Genomic DNA, 15,921 nt, shown 5'->3' with positions numbered 1-15,921 from the left:
CACATACAACCTTCTTTCATGATTCTTAAGCCAAGTGTTAGCTATGATTATAGATCCAATTTTTGATTTTTTTTTAACTTGTTGGTTTGGACATTCCTGATATATTTTGCATTTTCAATTGTTTTGAACATTTAGTTTATTGTTGACAGTCAAAAACAGTTGTATGTGTTTTCAAGAGCTTGGTGAATTTCTACTTTTGAAAAAGATGGATTAAAGAATTTGGATCAAATTTTATTGAAAAATAGGATAAAGTACAGCACTGCATTCAAAATGCTGACTGTAGTTTTTGGCGAATCTACTACGAGTACAACAGGAGTTGATGACTGCCATGGGTGCCCTAGCACATGAATTGCTGATGACAATGCAGAAGGAGCAACGGAAATGGTTCTGGAAAAATCACTGAGTCACCATCAAAGAGGTTGCTGATGATGTTGGCATTTCCTTTGACTCACACCAAATTTTTTTTTTAGTTTCTGGGCATGAGATGTGGAGCAGCAAAGTTTGCTGGATTTCGAGCAAAACTGAAGTCACATGGACACTGCTCAGGAACTGCTGAATAAAGTCGACAACAATCCAGAACTTCTAAAGAATGTTTTAACAGGTGATGAAACATAGCTGTACGGGTGTGACAACACCAATCATCCCAAAGGAAGCTGTGTGAATAGCTACAACTGAAAAACATTTAACAAGTTCGATCACATGTGAAGGTTCTTCACCACTGTTTTCTTCAATTACAACGAGATTGTGCATCACATGTTCCTGCCTTACGGTCGTATGGTCAATAAGGAATACTTCCTGATGCGCCATTGATGTGAAGCAATCCAAAGAGAACAACAAGAGCTGTGGCAACACAACTCGTGTAAATTGCATTATGATAGTGTTCCTGCTCACGTTTCAAGGCTTGTTCGTGATTTTTTGGCAATAAACAAACATGTTGCCGCAACCATTGCATTCGCCTGACATGGGCCCCTGCAGCTTCTTTCTATTCCCATGGCTGAAGAGAACCATAAAAGGAAGTATTTTTTCTACCATTGAAAACAACAGAATCACTGAAAGAGCTGAATACCATAACCGGAAAGTGAGTTCCAGAAGAGCTTCCAAGATTGGAAAAAGCACTGGCAGAAATGTATTATATCTGAGGGGGATCACTTTGAAGAGGACAAAGTTGATATTTTGGAATAAATATAGATTCTTTAAGGAAAACAAAAAATTCCATTACCTTTAGACCACATCTCGATGTCAAAGGTGCTTATGGGATCTGGCATTACAGCTACTTAACTATGTGTGCCTCCATAGTTCAATGGTCTGTATCCTTCTCTGATATGCAGACGATACAGGTTCAGTTCCCAGTACTGTCAGGGATTTTTCCTCAGTGAGAGAACTGGAGCATGGCGTACTACTCAGCCTCAGGATAGCAACTGAGGAGCTACTCAAGTGGGAAGTGGAGGCTCCAATGTTCAGAAAGCCGACTGGCTAGAGCAGCGTCTTGACCCCGTGCCCCTCTGTACCACATCCAAATGACGCGATCGACAAAGGATGATACAGTGGTCAATCAGGCCATAATGTGGAACTTTAGTTTTTTTTTCTGGCATTACCTTAAATGAAACCTGTGTTATGATCTTAACACAAAAAAAGTTTTCATAGCATTCCAATGCTTTAATGCTCATCCTCATATGTCTCTGGCATTCCATACACTGCAACTCTGAGTTGCTACCAGACACCAGAGTAAACTGTTACAGTATTGGGGGAAGGGGGGGGGGGGTAGGTTTGAATTACATGACCACAAGAAATGCATAGATACACGTGAAGGGCAAACATTTTCAACATCCACTGTCATTTTTAAATTATCGCAATTTTGTAAAAGTATTTTTGTAGTTTTTTTGAGTTATTTGAGAAAAGTGTTTGACATTCTCTGATTAACTGAAGATGAAAAATGAAACTTCGTTTCATCTTACAGAGCATGTGAATACTCAAACTAATCACTACTGGTACTCCTAAAACCCCCGCGTTGTGCTTTAAGCTCCCCTCCATGATAACATTATTAGAGTTTTGTGTGCAGTTTCTGGTAGTCAAATTTTACTGCATTCTGTGTGTCACAAGCCTCATCAATCATGGTCTCTATTCATGAAGCCTTCGGAAAAGAGTGCACAGTAAGTAGAAGTTGTGGCTGCCACCTATTTGTGATTTTTTATCTATTGGGATATTTAAAAGGAATGGTGCACAAAAATAACTTTACTGACTGAATAGGAATACACACCAAAGTGAGCTGTCACAGAACTGTGCAAAGTAAGTTTCAATATATGAACAAAACCTTAGATTAAAGTGTGATACTGGACCATCCTGCTACCCCCCCCCCCCTCCCCAAATCTTGGTTTAAATGACAGACTGATCTGTAGCATAACAAAAGATCTAAGACTGAAATACTGATAAATTGGCTGTGAGTTGGCAAAACAAACAAATGTGAAAGGCAAACAAAGATTGAGGTAACAGACTGATCTGTTGAATAGTGTGCTGTTTATGTCAGCACAATGTTGAAACAGACTTTCCATCATAAAAACTAAAATTCCAAGGTAAATTAAGAAAACATGTATTAGATAATGGGCAAGCTTCCAAAGAGTATTTTTATGCACATACGTCATTCATAAATTACAACTGATGGAAGGGAGGTCCACTATGTAGCTCTTTCCCAAGCAAGTAATAGAGGTGCAGACAACCAAATTCAACAGCAGTTGTAAATTTTAAATTATTGTAATTTTTGTAAGTATTTCCTGATTTTAAAGAAAATTATGTTTTTTTAATGACTGAATGTGGATACTACTGATGCAGGGTGACTTTGATCTTAGGTTTACTGCAACTGTTCATACATTGTTCAGTCACGTTATTGTAACCGCCATCTATTTTCAATGTCAATACGCATTAGCTCCTCAAAGGTGACAGATGGCTGCACTCGCAATGGAGGGTATATAAAGAATGTCGGCAGAAAACAGTGCAGTTGTTGCTGTAATGTTGAAATTGAGCAACATATCTGACATCCAAAAGGGCATTACATTGGCTTTCGGCCCAAGGGCGGAAGCACTTCCAAAATGGCTAAGTTGTCAACTGTTTGCATGTCACTGTAGTTAAAGTATACTGTGCTCAGCAAAATGCACTATCCGAGACCAGTGCCGAGGCAACTGTGGGCACCACGTGCCACAGATGACAGGGGTCAGTGATAGCTGTGGAGATGTGTACAGGCAAACAGACACGCAACCGCTGAGCAACCAACTGTGCCCAACTGAGGGATAACCGACAATGTCTCAATAATAACCGTCCAGCAAAGGCTGCCAAGTACGGGCGTCTGCAGCAGGTGCCCGGCTAGTGCACCCGTGCTGACTGCTGTTTATCAGTGACGAAGGCTGGGATTCACACCGAAGTACTTCAACTGGATGCACTCCGAATGGCAACAGGTGGTCATTTCGGGTAAATCACATACTATGTTCCATCAGACAGATGGCTATTGGCATGTACAGCACGAAATGTTTGTAAGCAAACACCCCGCAACCGGGAGGAAGTGTGTTTTCTTGGCATTCTCTATGTGACTGTAAGCACGCATATATCGCTGCGGACCGTGTCCACCCCTACATTCAGTTTGTTTTACCTCGGCAAAATTGCGTCCGCCGGCAGGACGATGCAATGTGTGACACAGCTAACAGTGTACGCGCACGGTTTGAAGAGAACTGGGATGAATTTACCGTGCTCCCCTGGCCACCAATCTCCCCTCATTTAAACCCAATCAAGAATCTGTAGGATCACCTCAAACTGACTGTTCATGCCATAAATCTCAACCAAGAAACCTAGCACAGCTGACCACAGCACTGGAGTCGGCACGGCTCCACATACTCGTCGGTACCTTCCGTAACTTTTCCCGCACATCTCGCACTGCGAAGGTGGAAATTTGAGGGTTTTGATAGGTGGTCACATTAATCTGAGTGGACAGTGTAATTATAATTAATGTCAGTACACACTAGTGAACTGTTCTCTGAATGTTTGTTTGCTTGTGTTCATTTCCACTAACTCCAGTGGAAAATACACTTTAGAAACGAAGTGCAGAATGTTTACTGAATCTAAAGGCAGTGTCCTGCTCAACCCATCCACTCACCTCCGTGCACTGCCGGGTGCAAAGTCTTCACCCTCCCACCCAGCATTTCAGGTGCGCCAGTAATTTCTGCCACATCCTTGACTGCGAGCTTGGCGTCACGCAGTGCCTTGGCCGTTCCACCAGATGCTACCAGAGTCAGACCCAGGGAGTGCAGCTTTTCCGCCAGGGAGACCAGGCCCGTCTTGTCGGAGACACTCAAAAGAGCTGAAATCATAAAAATTCTGTTGACTCCTACAAAGTACTTAGATTTTCACATTATTTGATCTACATATTCGATTGTACCCCATATTAAATATGCTTCAACCAAAAAATTGAAAGAGAGGAGCTAGAAGAATAGATAACAATGCTAAAATTTTCTACTAACAAACCACTTTAAGTGAAAGTGAGGAAGACTTACAGAAAGTGCAGAATGGAATACATAGGGCCACAAGATTTTGGTGACTAACACAAAAGTAATCAATATCTGGAGATAGCATAATAGATAGCTGCTAAACACAAGAGACAGTTTGCAGTGACCCATGGCACCCACGATGCGTGGCATCTCTTACGATTCCTTACCTCTGAATGACGTGGAGCCAAAAAGAAATAATAATGTCAACTATAATTTATTGAAGTAATACTATTCGTTGTGGTGAGGCCATAAAAGCTCAGTGGACTGCAGCATTCCAACATGAGATAGTGCTGACTTCCTTGGCATAAGGGGGGGGGGGGGGGGGGGGGACAAATGTGGCTGTTGAAGTTTGCATGTGGGGGAAACCGAGTCGGTTGGTGATATGTAATGAAGAAAATTGGAAAATATATTTTGAATGGTTAACTGAGTTAAAGTAATCTAACTCTAAGTGAATGAGGAACATAAAAATGATGTAGTTGAGACTACATGTTCACTACAAGAAAGAACTGCAGGGAACTTAGACTGTGTTTGCAGACATAAAGAATAAAATAAAAAACCATAGTGGGAAACTGCACTTCACCTTAGTAAATGATCACAATTGTACAAAAAAAAAAAGTAATTCCACAAGTTCCAAAAGACATTAAAAAAACTCTTCTGGCTAGGAAGCAATATAAAAATGTTTATTAATAACAACAATAACAAAAGTAACAATGTGATGTGGTTCACAGATGGCCTTTCAATTTGAAACTGCTTTTAAGGCTTCGACGTTATTACCACAGGTTATTTCTCGAGGCACTTCTCATTTGGCCTTCATGAGGCACTGTGCACCTCATTCCATTCAACACTAATTCCAAGTGGTCACTGGGTTTCAACCTGGAACCTCTACAGCAATAGCCAAGGATGTTAGTCTCCAAACAACTGAAGCCATTGTTATAAACAACTGTCAGGGTATAAATACATCAAAAGTAGATCTGTATAGGCAAAGAAAGCTTTTTGAACAACAGTGCTTCGATTGTGTCGTACTGAACTAGATCCAAAGAGAGAAAGGATCTCCTGAAAGTAAGTTGGCAGTGCAGCATTGGCAAGGAATGGAATGTGCACCAAGGTAAAATAAAACAGATCAATCTTGAGGCATAGATTGTGACTGATGTTCCAGCCCACTTCCACTGGCCTTCATGACAATGCAGGTCTTTAACTGTCCAGTATATATGCAGTTCTCTGTAGGTACAGCAGCATCTTTAGAGGCCAAACGATTCAGTCAGTTGTGACTTGTCAAGCAAAGGGAGCTCGAGTAGTCAGCCATGTTTGAATCCTGCCTAGAGAATGACCATAAAACACAAACTGAAAAAACTGAGGTCTTGGCCCATATGATTTCATATTAAAGGTACCCTTAAATGAGCAAACTTGTTTGTTAAATGAGCCCAACTAGCTGTGGATTTGTCAAACAAGCCTGTGCACATACAAACACAGTTTGTTAGTTTAACCTCACTTTGAAGCAGACACTGCTCGTGCTTGTATTTTCTCAATAGTAAGAATGATCAGAAATGTAGACAAAGCAGTCACTGACTTTGACACCGTGTTTAAAGAGGAAGGAAACAAGATGCTGGTATAGGGAATGGTTTAAAATTATAAATATTTACATGAAAACCTGTGTAGTGGAAATGTTACACTCTGAAACTGATGATTACATCAGCTTTCCACAGATGGACAGTGAAACGTTTAACAACTTGTTCAGAGTTACTTTGCCCTCACATTGAAAAAGAAGACATGCATGAGAAAATTTAGTATCTTCTACCTGCTCCTCTAATGACAATTCATTAAAATACCACAACATAGGTACAGATAGGCCGCACCACCCATGAGAACTTTGAATCCTTTTATTTCATTGCACTCCCACTTTAATGGGTACAATATTTATTCCATTCAGAACCTCTTCCTACATAATATATGGCTGGGAAATATATGATAACTGTACCATTCTGGTAATATCAGTACTGTTTTGTTTTTACTCTTGATCATAGTTTCCATCATGTGGAAACTCACGATACAACAAGATAAATTGTAAAAGAACCATTTTTCACTATACATAAGAGGCAAACCATTAACACAAATAATTTCTTCCATCTTGTCAAACTTTCCTTCAATCGAAACTTCTCACAAAGATGTCAAACATAACATAGGTTTGACAAGCATATCGGACAGATACCATCCACTTCAAATGTTTGGGAAACATAGTACATTTACACAAGTTGTTTGATCCTGTACAAGCTCTTTAGAGTCCAAGCAATGGGAAGACCAGGATACAACTTTAACTGAGACAAAGGGGTAGACACTTTTAAGGCATGGGTATAAGTGTTAGACATTGAGTGGCAATAAAGACAGATGCAGGGCATTGACAGGGAGGCAGGAGTGACAGTTTCACATGTGGCACCGGCCCCTCTGCCAACTGACTTCACTCCATCCTGCAGAAGACTGGAGCTACAAGGAACTGCCTTGTACATCTATATTTACGTCTACACTCTGCAAACTACCGTGGAATGGATGGCAAAGAGTACATTCCACTGTCCCAGTTATTAGGGTTTCTTCCCGTTCCATTCACATATGGAGCATGTAAAGTATGACTGATTGAATGCCTCTGTGAATGCTGTAACTACTCTTCTCTTGTCCTCACAATCCTTATGCGAGTGGAACGTAGAGGTGTATTATATTCATAGAATCCTCGAAATTTCATTAGTAGATTTTCTCAGAATGGTTTACATCTATCTTCAAGAATCTGCCAGTTCAGTTTCTTCAGCATCTCTGCGGCACTCTCCCATGGGTCAAACAAACCTGTGACCATTAGTGGTGCCCTTCTCTGTATATGTTCAATACCTCCTGTTAGTCCTATCTCGCACAGGTCCCACACATTTTAGCAATATTCTAGAATGGGTCACCCAAGTGATTTGTAAGCAATCTCCTTTGTGAACTGATTGTGCTTTACCCACAACTGAGACTATGTGATCATTCCATTTCATATCCCAACAAAGGGTCACACCCATGTATTTGTACGAATCGGCCGATGGCAACTGTGATTCATTGATACTATAGTCACAGAATACTATGTTTTTTTCATTTTGTGACATACACATTTTTACATTTCTGAACATTTAAAGCAAATTGCCAATCACTGCGCTAGTTTGAAACCATATCAAGATCTGACTGAATATTTATGCAGCTTCTTTCGGACAGTACTTCATCACACACAACTGCACCATCTGCAAAAAGTCTGAGGTTACTATTAATATTGTATGCATGGTCATTAATATACAACATGAACAGCAAGGGTCCCAACACACTTCCCTTCACACCCTGAGTTACTTCTACATCTGACAATGAATCCTTCCAACAAGTGCGTTAATTCGGACTTCCTCCAGGAGGGTCAAGATGCTGCTGCGTGCTAGCCTTGACACCTAGCAGTTCTTCTCCCGATTACTATTGTGGAGACAGATGTTGAAAGCTAAAGGAGGATTTCACCTCAAATCCGTCAGGTCAAGAGTGACTGTGTCGCATCACTATTTCAAAGTTTGCTGAAAAAAAAAAATGTTGTAGTTCCACATGATACCTCTCCAAAGCTACAATATTTTGATTTTATGATGAGTTGTTAAAACACTACAGACTTCTATAAATGAGAGTATTTGTGAAAATGTTGTAACGAAAGGAAAAATTGAGTATTTAAAAAAATAAAATATGAAAATTTGAAACTTTTGGAAAATTTTAAAATTATGTTTTCAAAATATGAATAGTCAGAGGAAGTTAACTGTCTTGAGAAATGATAAAGTGGAAGGACTGCTAACTATCAGCTATGATATTAATGCATGAAATTCTTAAAGTGTCAAAATATTTGTACATGAAGATGAAAGAATCTTAAATTTTTTGGTTATTTAGAAATTATTTTCTCCAAAACCCCATCCCAAATGTTCTAAAAATTCCATGGTACATTAGTTGGTCCATTGTACTTACGAAATGTACAATCACTGTGGGCAACACTTGTCTGTACAAAATGTGAGAATTTTTTTTTATGTAGGTCAAAAACTGATGGACAATTCAATATTTAAATTGATCACTGATTTTAAGTAAATGTCATGCAAAACTGATTTTTCTGAATCAAAATAATTATTTCACAACAGTACAAGTGAGTGGGGAAATAACACACAACTTTCTTCGAAAGCATTTTACAACAAAAATGAGATACAGAATATTTATACACATTTTTCTTTTTATGATCTTATTCACAAATTATTATTGTCTTCTGTCATGATTTTACTTACTCATGACATTCCATGAATTAGAATTGCCTACAATGTAACAATCAACTCTGCACTATTGAAAAGAGTTCATTTTTTTCCATCTGCTTCTCATTGAAATTGTACAGCCGAGCTGAATCTGCACACAGACAAGGATTATCCAACAAGAGCAGTACTTGGGAAATGGAAACTGCACACTGATCTTGTAATGATGGCCATTTGAAAGCATTACCAGGACACTGAGGTGTCAAAGGAGACAGTTATATCTCGAAACTTGACCACTTACTATCATATAGACAAGATAGGATGTGGCTCACAGCAAAGTTTTCTGATGTATACTGTTGTCTCTGCATTTCACACACAGTTACAGGCTGCACTTCATGGAGAACCGTTCTTGCAATTTTTGTGCTATTCCAGGATGTAACCCAGAAGTGACTTGACTTAATTCCTACCACAGGCTTCACAGCAGACCACTCTTCCCTCTTTATTAAACAGAATTCCCTTAATGTACTTTCATTTAGAATTAAGAGTTTCATGCTTGTTACTAATGTTGATATTGTGTGTACAAATCCAGCAGCATCAATAGCTTCATGCTGGAAATTAAATCTTGTTGCAAGATGTTTACAGAGACATCCTATCTCATCACATGCACTTTTTCCATGACCTGTTGCTGAAAATATTCATTTTTCTGCCTTCATTCCTGTACTGCAGTGTTGACCAAGCTCATAAAGGTGAAAGCGGTTTTTAAAATGAGATGCTGCACCATCAATCACATACACATGTTTAGGAAATGCATGGCCTCTAGATGCTGTGTCATCAATTATCATGCTGACGGCATAGCATGCATGCACACTCTTGTGAATGAGATCATCACTGACAATAGCAAAACAATGTGATGTTCCAAGGAAGTGAGCAACACAAGTGAATATAGATACCTGTGATGTTTGCTAGTGGTAACTTTGAATTTCATTTTGCAAAGCAACAGACCAGTTTTCAACAAAGTCTAATTAAGAACTAACGTGTCAGTATTCTGGGATGTTGCTGATTTTACTTCTGCTATGGCTTGTCTCTGAATCATACAGATATGATGGTGAGCTATTCCTTTCATGACCCAATGCCTGACCTCTGTAACGAACTTCTATGGCTGTACTATCTCCTTCACCAACTCTTCTCCCTCACACAATGCATACATTTTGTCACTGTCAGTATCCTGAAGGTGTAATGCTTCAACACTCATCACTTCAGCATAAGGACACATCGCACACTCCTGCAACCAACATTTATCTTGCGGCTCTTGACATATACACAAAAGCATTAGGTCCATCTCTGTGTATTTCTATCCTGCGACACTACTTATGGTGAAACAACAAGCTTCAAATTAGTGCGGTAAATACATGTGCATACTTCTTTCACTGGCTGGCATTTTACCTATTTTGGTCGTAAGGAATAGAATTTTGTGAGACCAATTTGTAAATTCAGGTTTTCCTTTTTCATCAGGAGGTATGTTTTTCTTATTGATCTTGTCCTATATTTTTGTACCTTTTAACTTTTCCACCATTTTCACTGACAGATATAACATCATCCTGGTTAGGACTTAATCTGCTGCAATCTTTGTCATCACTTAGGTAGTATTCCAGAGCAACAGTAAGTGTATCATCTTGCAAAGGATGCCCACAGTAAGAATCTGGGCATGCCCAAATACCTTTCTCATTCTTTATTTTACAAGCTTTTGAAATCAAATAATGTGAGGAAGCAAGTATGTATTTCTGTTCTGCTGCTTAAAGTAGGTACTTGGTATCAGCGTCAGTAATTGTACCTTCTAAGTATATGTAGCTGCTGAAATAGCAGTATTTAGGTTTTGAAACCACGCATCACCTTTCCTGTACACATCACTATCTTCAATTGCATCTACATTATACATTTCACATTTCAATTTTTTTTTTTTTTTTTTTTTTTTTTTTTTTTTTTTTTTTTTTTTTTTTTGAGATGTTGCTTGTTCAAAACTAGTTTCAATATCTTCCAGTTTTCTTTTTACAGTATGTTTTCTTCTTGCGCTTCTTACCTTTCCTGGACATTTAATGGGGGATATAGTAGGGGCTACAGCAGAAATGCTGACATTCAACGCATCAGTGACTTCATACCCAGGAATATAAACATCTTCACTGTCTTCTTCAGTTTCACATTTGGGTGATGGTGGGTTGGCGCTAAATTTCTTCTTTTAATGAGTGTAGTAATTCCTGCACAATAGATGTGATGCTAATACTGTTACTCGAGGACCAAGATATTTTTGCAATACCCCTGACAGATTTGCAACAACTGAAGTGTTTTTCACTTTTCTTACACACCACCTTCCTGTATCTTTTTTTTCATATTGCACACACCACGCGATTCACTACTGTGTTTTCTCACTGCCAATGTATCTAACAAATAGTTGAAGCCAAACACAAAACTTGACACAGCATGGTTTATGTTCAAGTTCTCACTCGTATGTTATAAACAGAAGAGCACTGGAAACAGTGTTGGCAACATGCATATTTTACACTAGAAGTTCAGTGACGTGAAATATGCAGAATATTGAATTTTTTTTAACAATTTACATACAAAAATATTGCCCACTGTGTTTGCACTGACTACTAACATATTAACCAAACAATACGAGGGTTGACTGAAAAGTAATGCCTCCACATTCGTTAACTCTTCAACAGTTGGCAGCATTGGTATGTGGCAGGTACTGGCTTGTTCCGAAACCTCTTCTCTGGAGCTCCAGTTGGTGGGAAGTCTTAGCAATGAACATTTGTGTTGTTACAGTTTCAAGTATGGAACCCTGGGCAGACAGTCAGTGAATGTGATAATGTGATTTAAGCAATGTGCAGTCATTGAATTCTTGACAGCAGAAGGTGCCACCCCAAAGGAGATTCATCACAGAATGGAAGCAGTTTGTGGTGATTGTGTTGATGTGAGTACTGCGCATCGCTGGGCGAGTAAGTTTAAAGATGTTGAGGCGGGAACATCCAACCTGCGTGACAAACAAAGAGTTGGACGTCCTCTGACGGCAACCACTAAGTTCCACAAGCAAAATGTTGGCAGATTGATTCAGGACGGTCGTCGTAGCACTTAGAGAGAAATTGCAAGCGCAATCAGCATTTCACAAGAATGTGTGGGTCACATTTCCTGCAGCATGGCAATGCCAAAGCACACACTTCACGTGCCACAACAGCAGAACTTCAGAGACTGAATCTCACCACTGTATGGCATCTTCCATACAGTCCAGATTTAGCACCGGCTGACCTCCATCTCTTCCCGACAATGAAATACACAAACGGGCAAAACAGAGGGATAAAAGAGCAGTCTTTTCAGAGGGAGTTGTTATGGGTCCCACACCTAGAAAACATGAAGAGAGGCCTCAACCACAACCACCCTGCCCCTGCTATAAGGAGTAAAGCAAAATCTTATGACTGAAAATAAGAACCACTTTCACATAGGAAACTGAAGACTAGTTAAGTTGTCCATGAACTGACTGATAATATGAATCTGGAAGACTATACTTAGTACAAAAGAATGGGACAATCCACCAATATATAGGATACCGTCACTCTGGCTCCACAGCCACATTGGGGGGGTAGCTCGTTACGCAAGAGAAAAAGTAAGCGAGCCTAGTATGACCAATGTGTAGACGGCATAAGGCAGTGGACTCATTTGGAGAGGAGAATAATGAAGAGCGTCAAACTGCAGTAGTCCCCTTGATTGTGTGGAGTTTATTACTGAGAGCAGCAGCACACCAGAAGTTATTCCACTTTTGGGCAAAGAGAGATTTGATGTGTATCCACATATCTGCACCTATTCCCAGGGATGCCCACACAACTTTGAACCCAGACAAAGACAACGGAGCAGGCAGATCGGCCAAGGGCAGAAAGGTGGTCATAGATAGCAGTGACCAAAGGACGACAAGAGCAGCATCAGTCTATAGCCTAAAACATTGGAGGGAGACCTGAGAAACACAATGGAGGACCCTGTTAATGCCAAGCAGCTCTACTGAGAATACACAACATGATCCCAGCAGTAGATGGTGTTCCATGCCAGTAGGAGAGGTACAAGCATATTCTGCATTATCTATTAGTTTTGGACGATAAATAGTTTGGACAAGAACAGAATAGAAGCTTTCGAAATGTGGTGCCACAGAAGAATGCTGAAGATTACATGGGTAGATCACATAACTAATGAGGAGGTATTGAATAGAATTGGGGAGAAGAGGAGTTTGTGGCACAACTCGACAAGAAGAAGGGACCGGTTGGTAGTACATGTTCTGAGGCATCAGGGGATCACAAATTTAGCATTGGAGGGCAGTGTGGAGGGTAAAAATCATAGAGATATGAATGCACTAAGCAGATTCAGAAGGATTTAGGTTGCAGTATTTACTGGGAGATGAAGAAGCTTGCACAGGATAGAGTAGCATGGAGCGCTGCATCAAACCAGCCTCTGGACTGAAGACCACAACAACAACAACAACAACAACAACAACAACTATTGGTTTAGAACAATCAGTGTAGTAGAAGGTATCACCCTCGAACTCCTCAAGGATGGAATATGCAAGACGCTGGAATATCATAGTGGTGACTTGATTTGATTTAATTTTGACAGGGAAGCTGAAAGAGCTTTGGTCTAACCAGCTACTGCCCACACGGAAACAGAGTTTATTGTGCGGTATCGCTCCCTGCATATCTAGTAAAGCCAACCAATGCCCTTAAATAGTGCAAGGAGTCCCTTTACCAGTTTTTTGTTAGACACAATTTCTTCAGGTCTAGTTGTCCCAAAGGTTCTGCATCTTTTGCTCTCCAATGCCATGCATTCGAAGATTAGGTGTGATGCAGCTTCTTTAGCCTCATCACAGTTCCCACATTTAGGGTCTTCTTCCGTTATACCCATTGTGTGTAAGTATCTTTTGAAATTCCCATGGCCGGTCATTAGTCCAGTCATAAGTTTGATCTCTTTCCAGTTCAATCCCAGGATTACAGAGCTTCTTTTAAAACATGGCTTAGGCATGTTTTTGTTTATGGGCCTTGGTCCAATATTCTATTAACTGTTTCCTAAGCCAGTTCCGTAGTTCTAGTTTGATCACAGCCTTGGTGATTGTCACGACAGGTTCCAGTTCAATAAATGGAGTTGTTGCCCGCATCCTGGCCAATCTGTCGGCTTGTTCACTGTCACAGATCACCGAGTGGAAAGGGACCCACACCAGGTTTACCCTATTGATTACCCCTAGCTCCTCCAGTGCCCTGTGGCATTCTGCAACAATCTTAGATCTAATTGCAGGAGCTGCCAGCGATTTCAGGGCTGCCTGGCTGTCTGAAAAGATGTAGATGCTACAGTCCTTGTAGCACCTATGCATATTCTCCTCCACACATGCCCTGATGGCAGTGATTTCAGCTTGGAATACAGAGGACAGTTTTCCTAGAGAGATAGGGGTGACAGAGACCTTAGGATTTTCGATTAGGTTGGTCCTAATTTACAGTTAAGGCACCTTCAAACAGGAGTAGGGAGGAAATACACAGGGCACTTTCCAGCGAGTGGAATGGCTGGTTCGTTTAAAAGAGGGGGAAAGGGATCAAACTGCAAGGTCATTGGTCCCTTGTTCCTAATAAAACAATGCCACAAGTGTTAGAATAAAACAGACAAGACACTTAACACAAAACTGAAAGAATGGAAAGACCACAAGAATAAAAGAAAGACAACAAACACTAAAAGGAACAAAAGAGGGCAAGAAAACAACAGAGAGATGCAGGAAACAGAAGAAAATAAAACAAAGAAGCAGATTACAGCAGCTGGCTGACCACGAAAATAAAAGGAAAAGCCAGCCACCCTGCAACACATTAAAACCTCCACCCTAAAAGCTATAGAGTGGAAGACAGAGGGACAAAGGACATGCACTAAAACTTGGATCAAATGATAAAACCCACCCTCACGAATAAAACGTAAAACTAAATCAGCCAAAGAGGCATTGTCAGATAAAATTAGCAGCAAAGAGTCCGGTAACCCTAGATTTCGTTGCTGGGCAGTCAAAGTGGGACAGTGCACCAGAATATGGGCCACTGTCAATTGGGCGCCGCACCAACACTGAGGTGGGTCTTTATGGCGCAGGAGGTAGCTGTGGGTTGCCCAGGCATGACCAATGCGGAGCCGGTAGAGAACCACGGAGACCCTGCGAGAGGCCCTCATCAAGGACTTCCACACATTCATGGTCCCCTTAATGGCTCGCAGTTTGTTGTGCGTACTAAGATTTTGCCATTCTGTCTCCCAAAGCTGAAAAACCTTGCAGTGTAATAACATACACAAGTCAGTTGCAGGGATGCCCATCTCCAGAAGTGGTTTCCGTGTAGCCTGTTTGGCCAGCCTGTCAGCAACTTCATTCCCTGGGATTCCGACATGACCAGGGGTCCAGATGAACACCACTGAATGACTGGACCACTCCAGAGTATAGACGGACTCCTGGATGGCTGCTACCAAAGGATGGCGAGGGTAGCACTCCTCAATGGTTTCCAGGCTGCTCAAGGAGTCAGTACATAAAAGAAAAGACTGCCCAGGGCATGAACGGAGTTACTGAACTGCACGAGAAATGGTCACCAGCCCTGCAGTGAATACACTGTAGCCATCGGGTAAGGAATGCTGTTCAATATGGTCACTGTGAATAAAGGCAAAGCCACTGCTACCATCAGCCATCGAGCCGTCAGTGTAAAATACTTCAGAGCCCTGGAACATGTCAAGCATCGAGAGGAAGTGACAGCAGAGAGCCGCAGGGTTAACGGAGTCATTAGGGCCACGTGAAAGGTCCAAACGAAGCTGTGAACGAAGTGGACACCATGGAGGCATACGTGAACGGACCGCAACAAGAGGTGGTAAAAGGAAGGACTCCAGTTTCGAGAGAAGAGACCGCATGCGAGCCGCAATCGTTAGCCCTGACCTGGGTCACCGATGCAGGAGATGGACTGCTGCGGGCGGGAAGAGGAGACAGTAATTTAGATGTTCAGGGGAACTACGAATGTGCGCTCCGTAACTGGCGAGCAGTTGCACAGATCTCATCTGCAGTGGAGGGAACCCAGCCCCTACCAGTACAC

The 15,921-nt window shown here is 41.0% G+C and overlaps 1 protein-coding gene across 6 annotated transcripts in view; it reads right to left on the bottom strand.

Annotated features, from left to right (window-relative positions):
• The window catches only part of LOC126215053 (bifunctional purine biosynthesis protein ATIC), a 102,504-nt gene that overhangs the window by 71,457 nt on the left and 15,126 nt on the right, over positions 1–15,921 (bottom strand). For all 6 annotated transcript variants that reach the window (XM_049941698.1, XM_049941699.1, XM_049941696.1 and 3 more), the window contains exon 3: positions 4,139–4,342. In XM_049941698.1, the coding sequence (XP_049797655.1) occupies positions 4,139–4,342 (204 nt within the window). The remainder of the gene's footprint in view (positions 1–4,138; positions 4,343–15,921) is intronic.

The sequence above is a fragment of the Schistocerca nitens genome, chromosome 12 (genome assembly GCF_023898315.1).
Source record: "Schistocerca nitens isolate TAMUIC-IGC-003100 chromosome 12, iqSchNite1.1, whole genome shotgun sequence".
Classification (NCBI taxonomy): Eukaryota; Metazoa; Arthropoda; class Insecta; order Orthoptera; family Acrididae; genus Schistocerca; species Schistocerca nitens.
The sequence above is the reverse complement of the archived record's forward strand: the minus strand, read 5'-3'. Positions and strand labels throughout refer to the sequence as shown.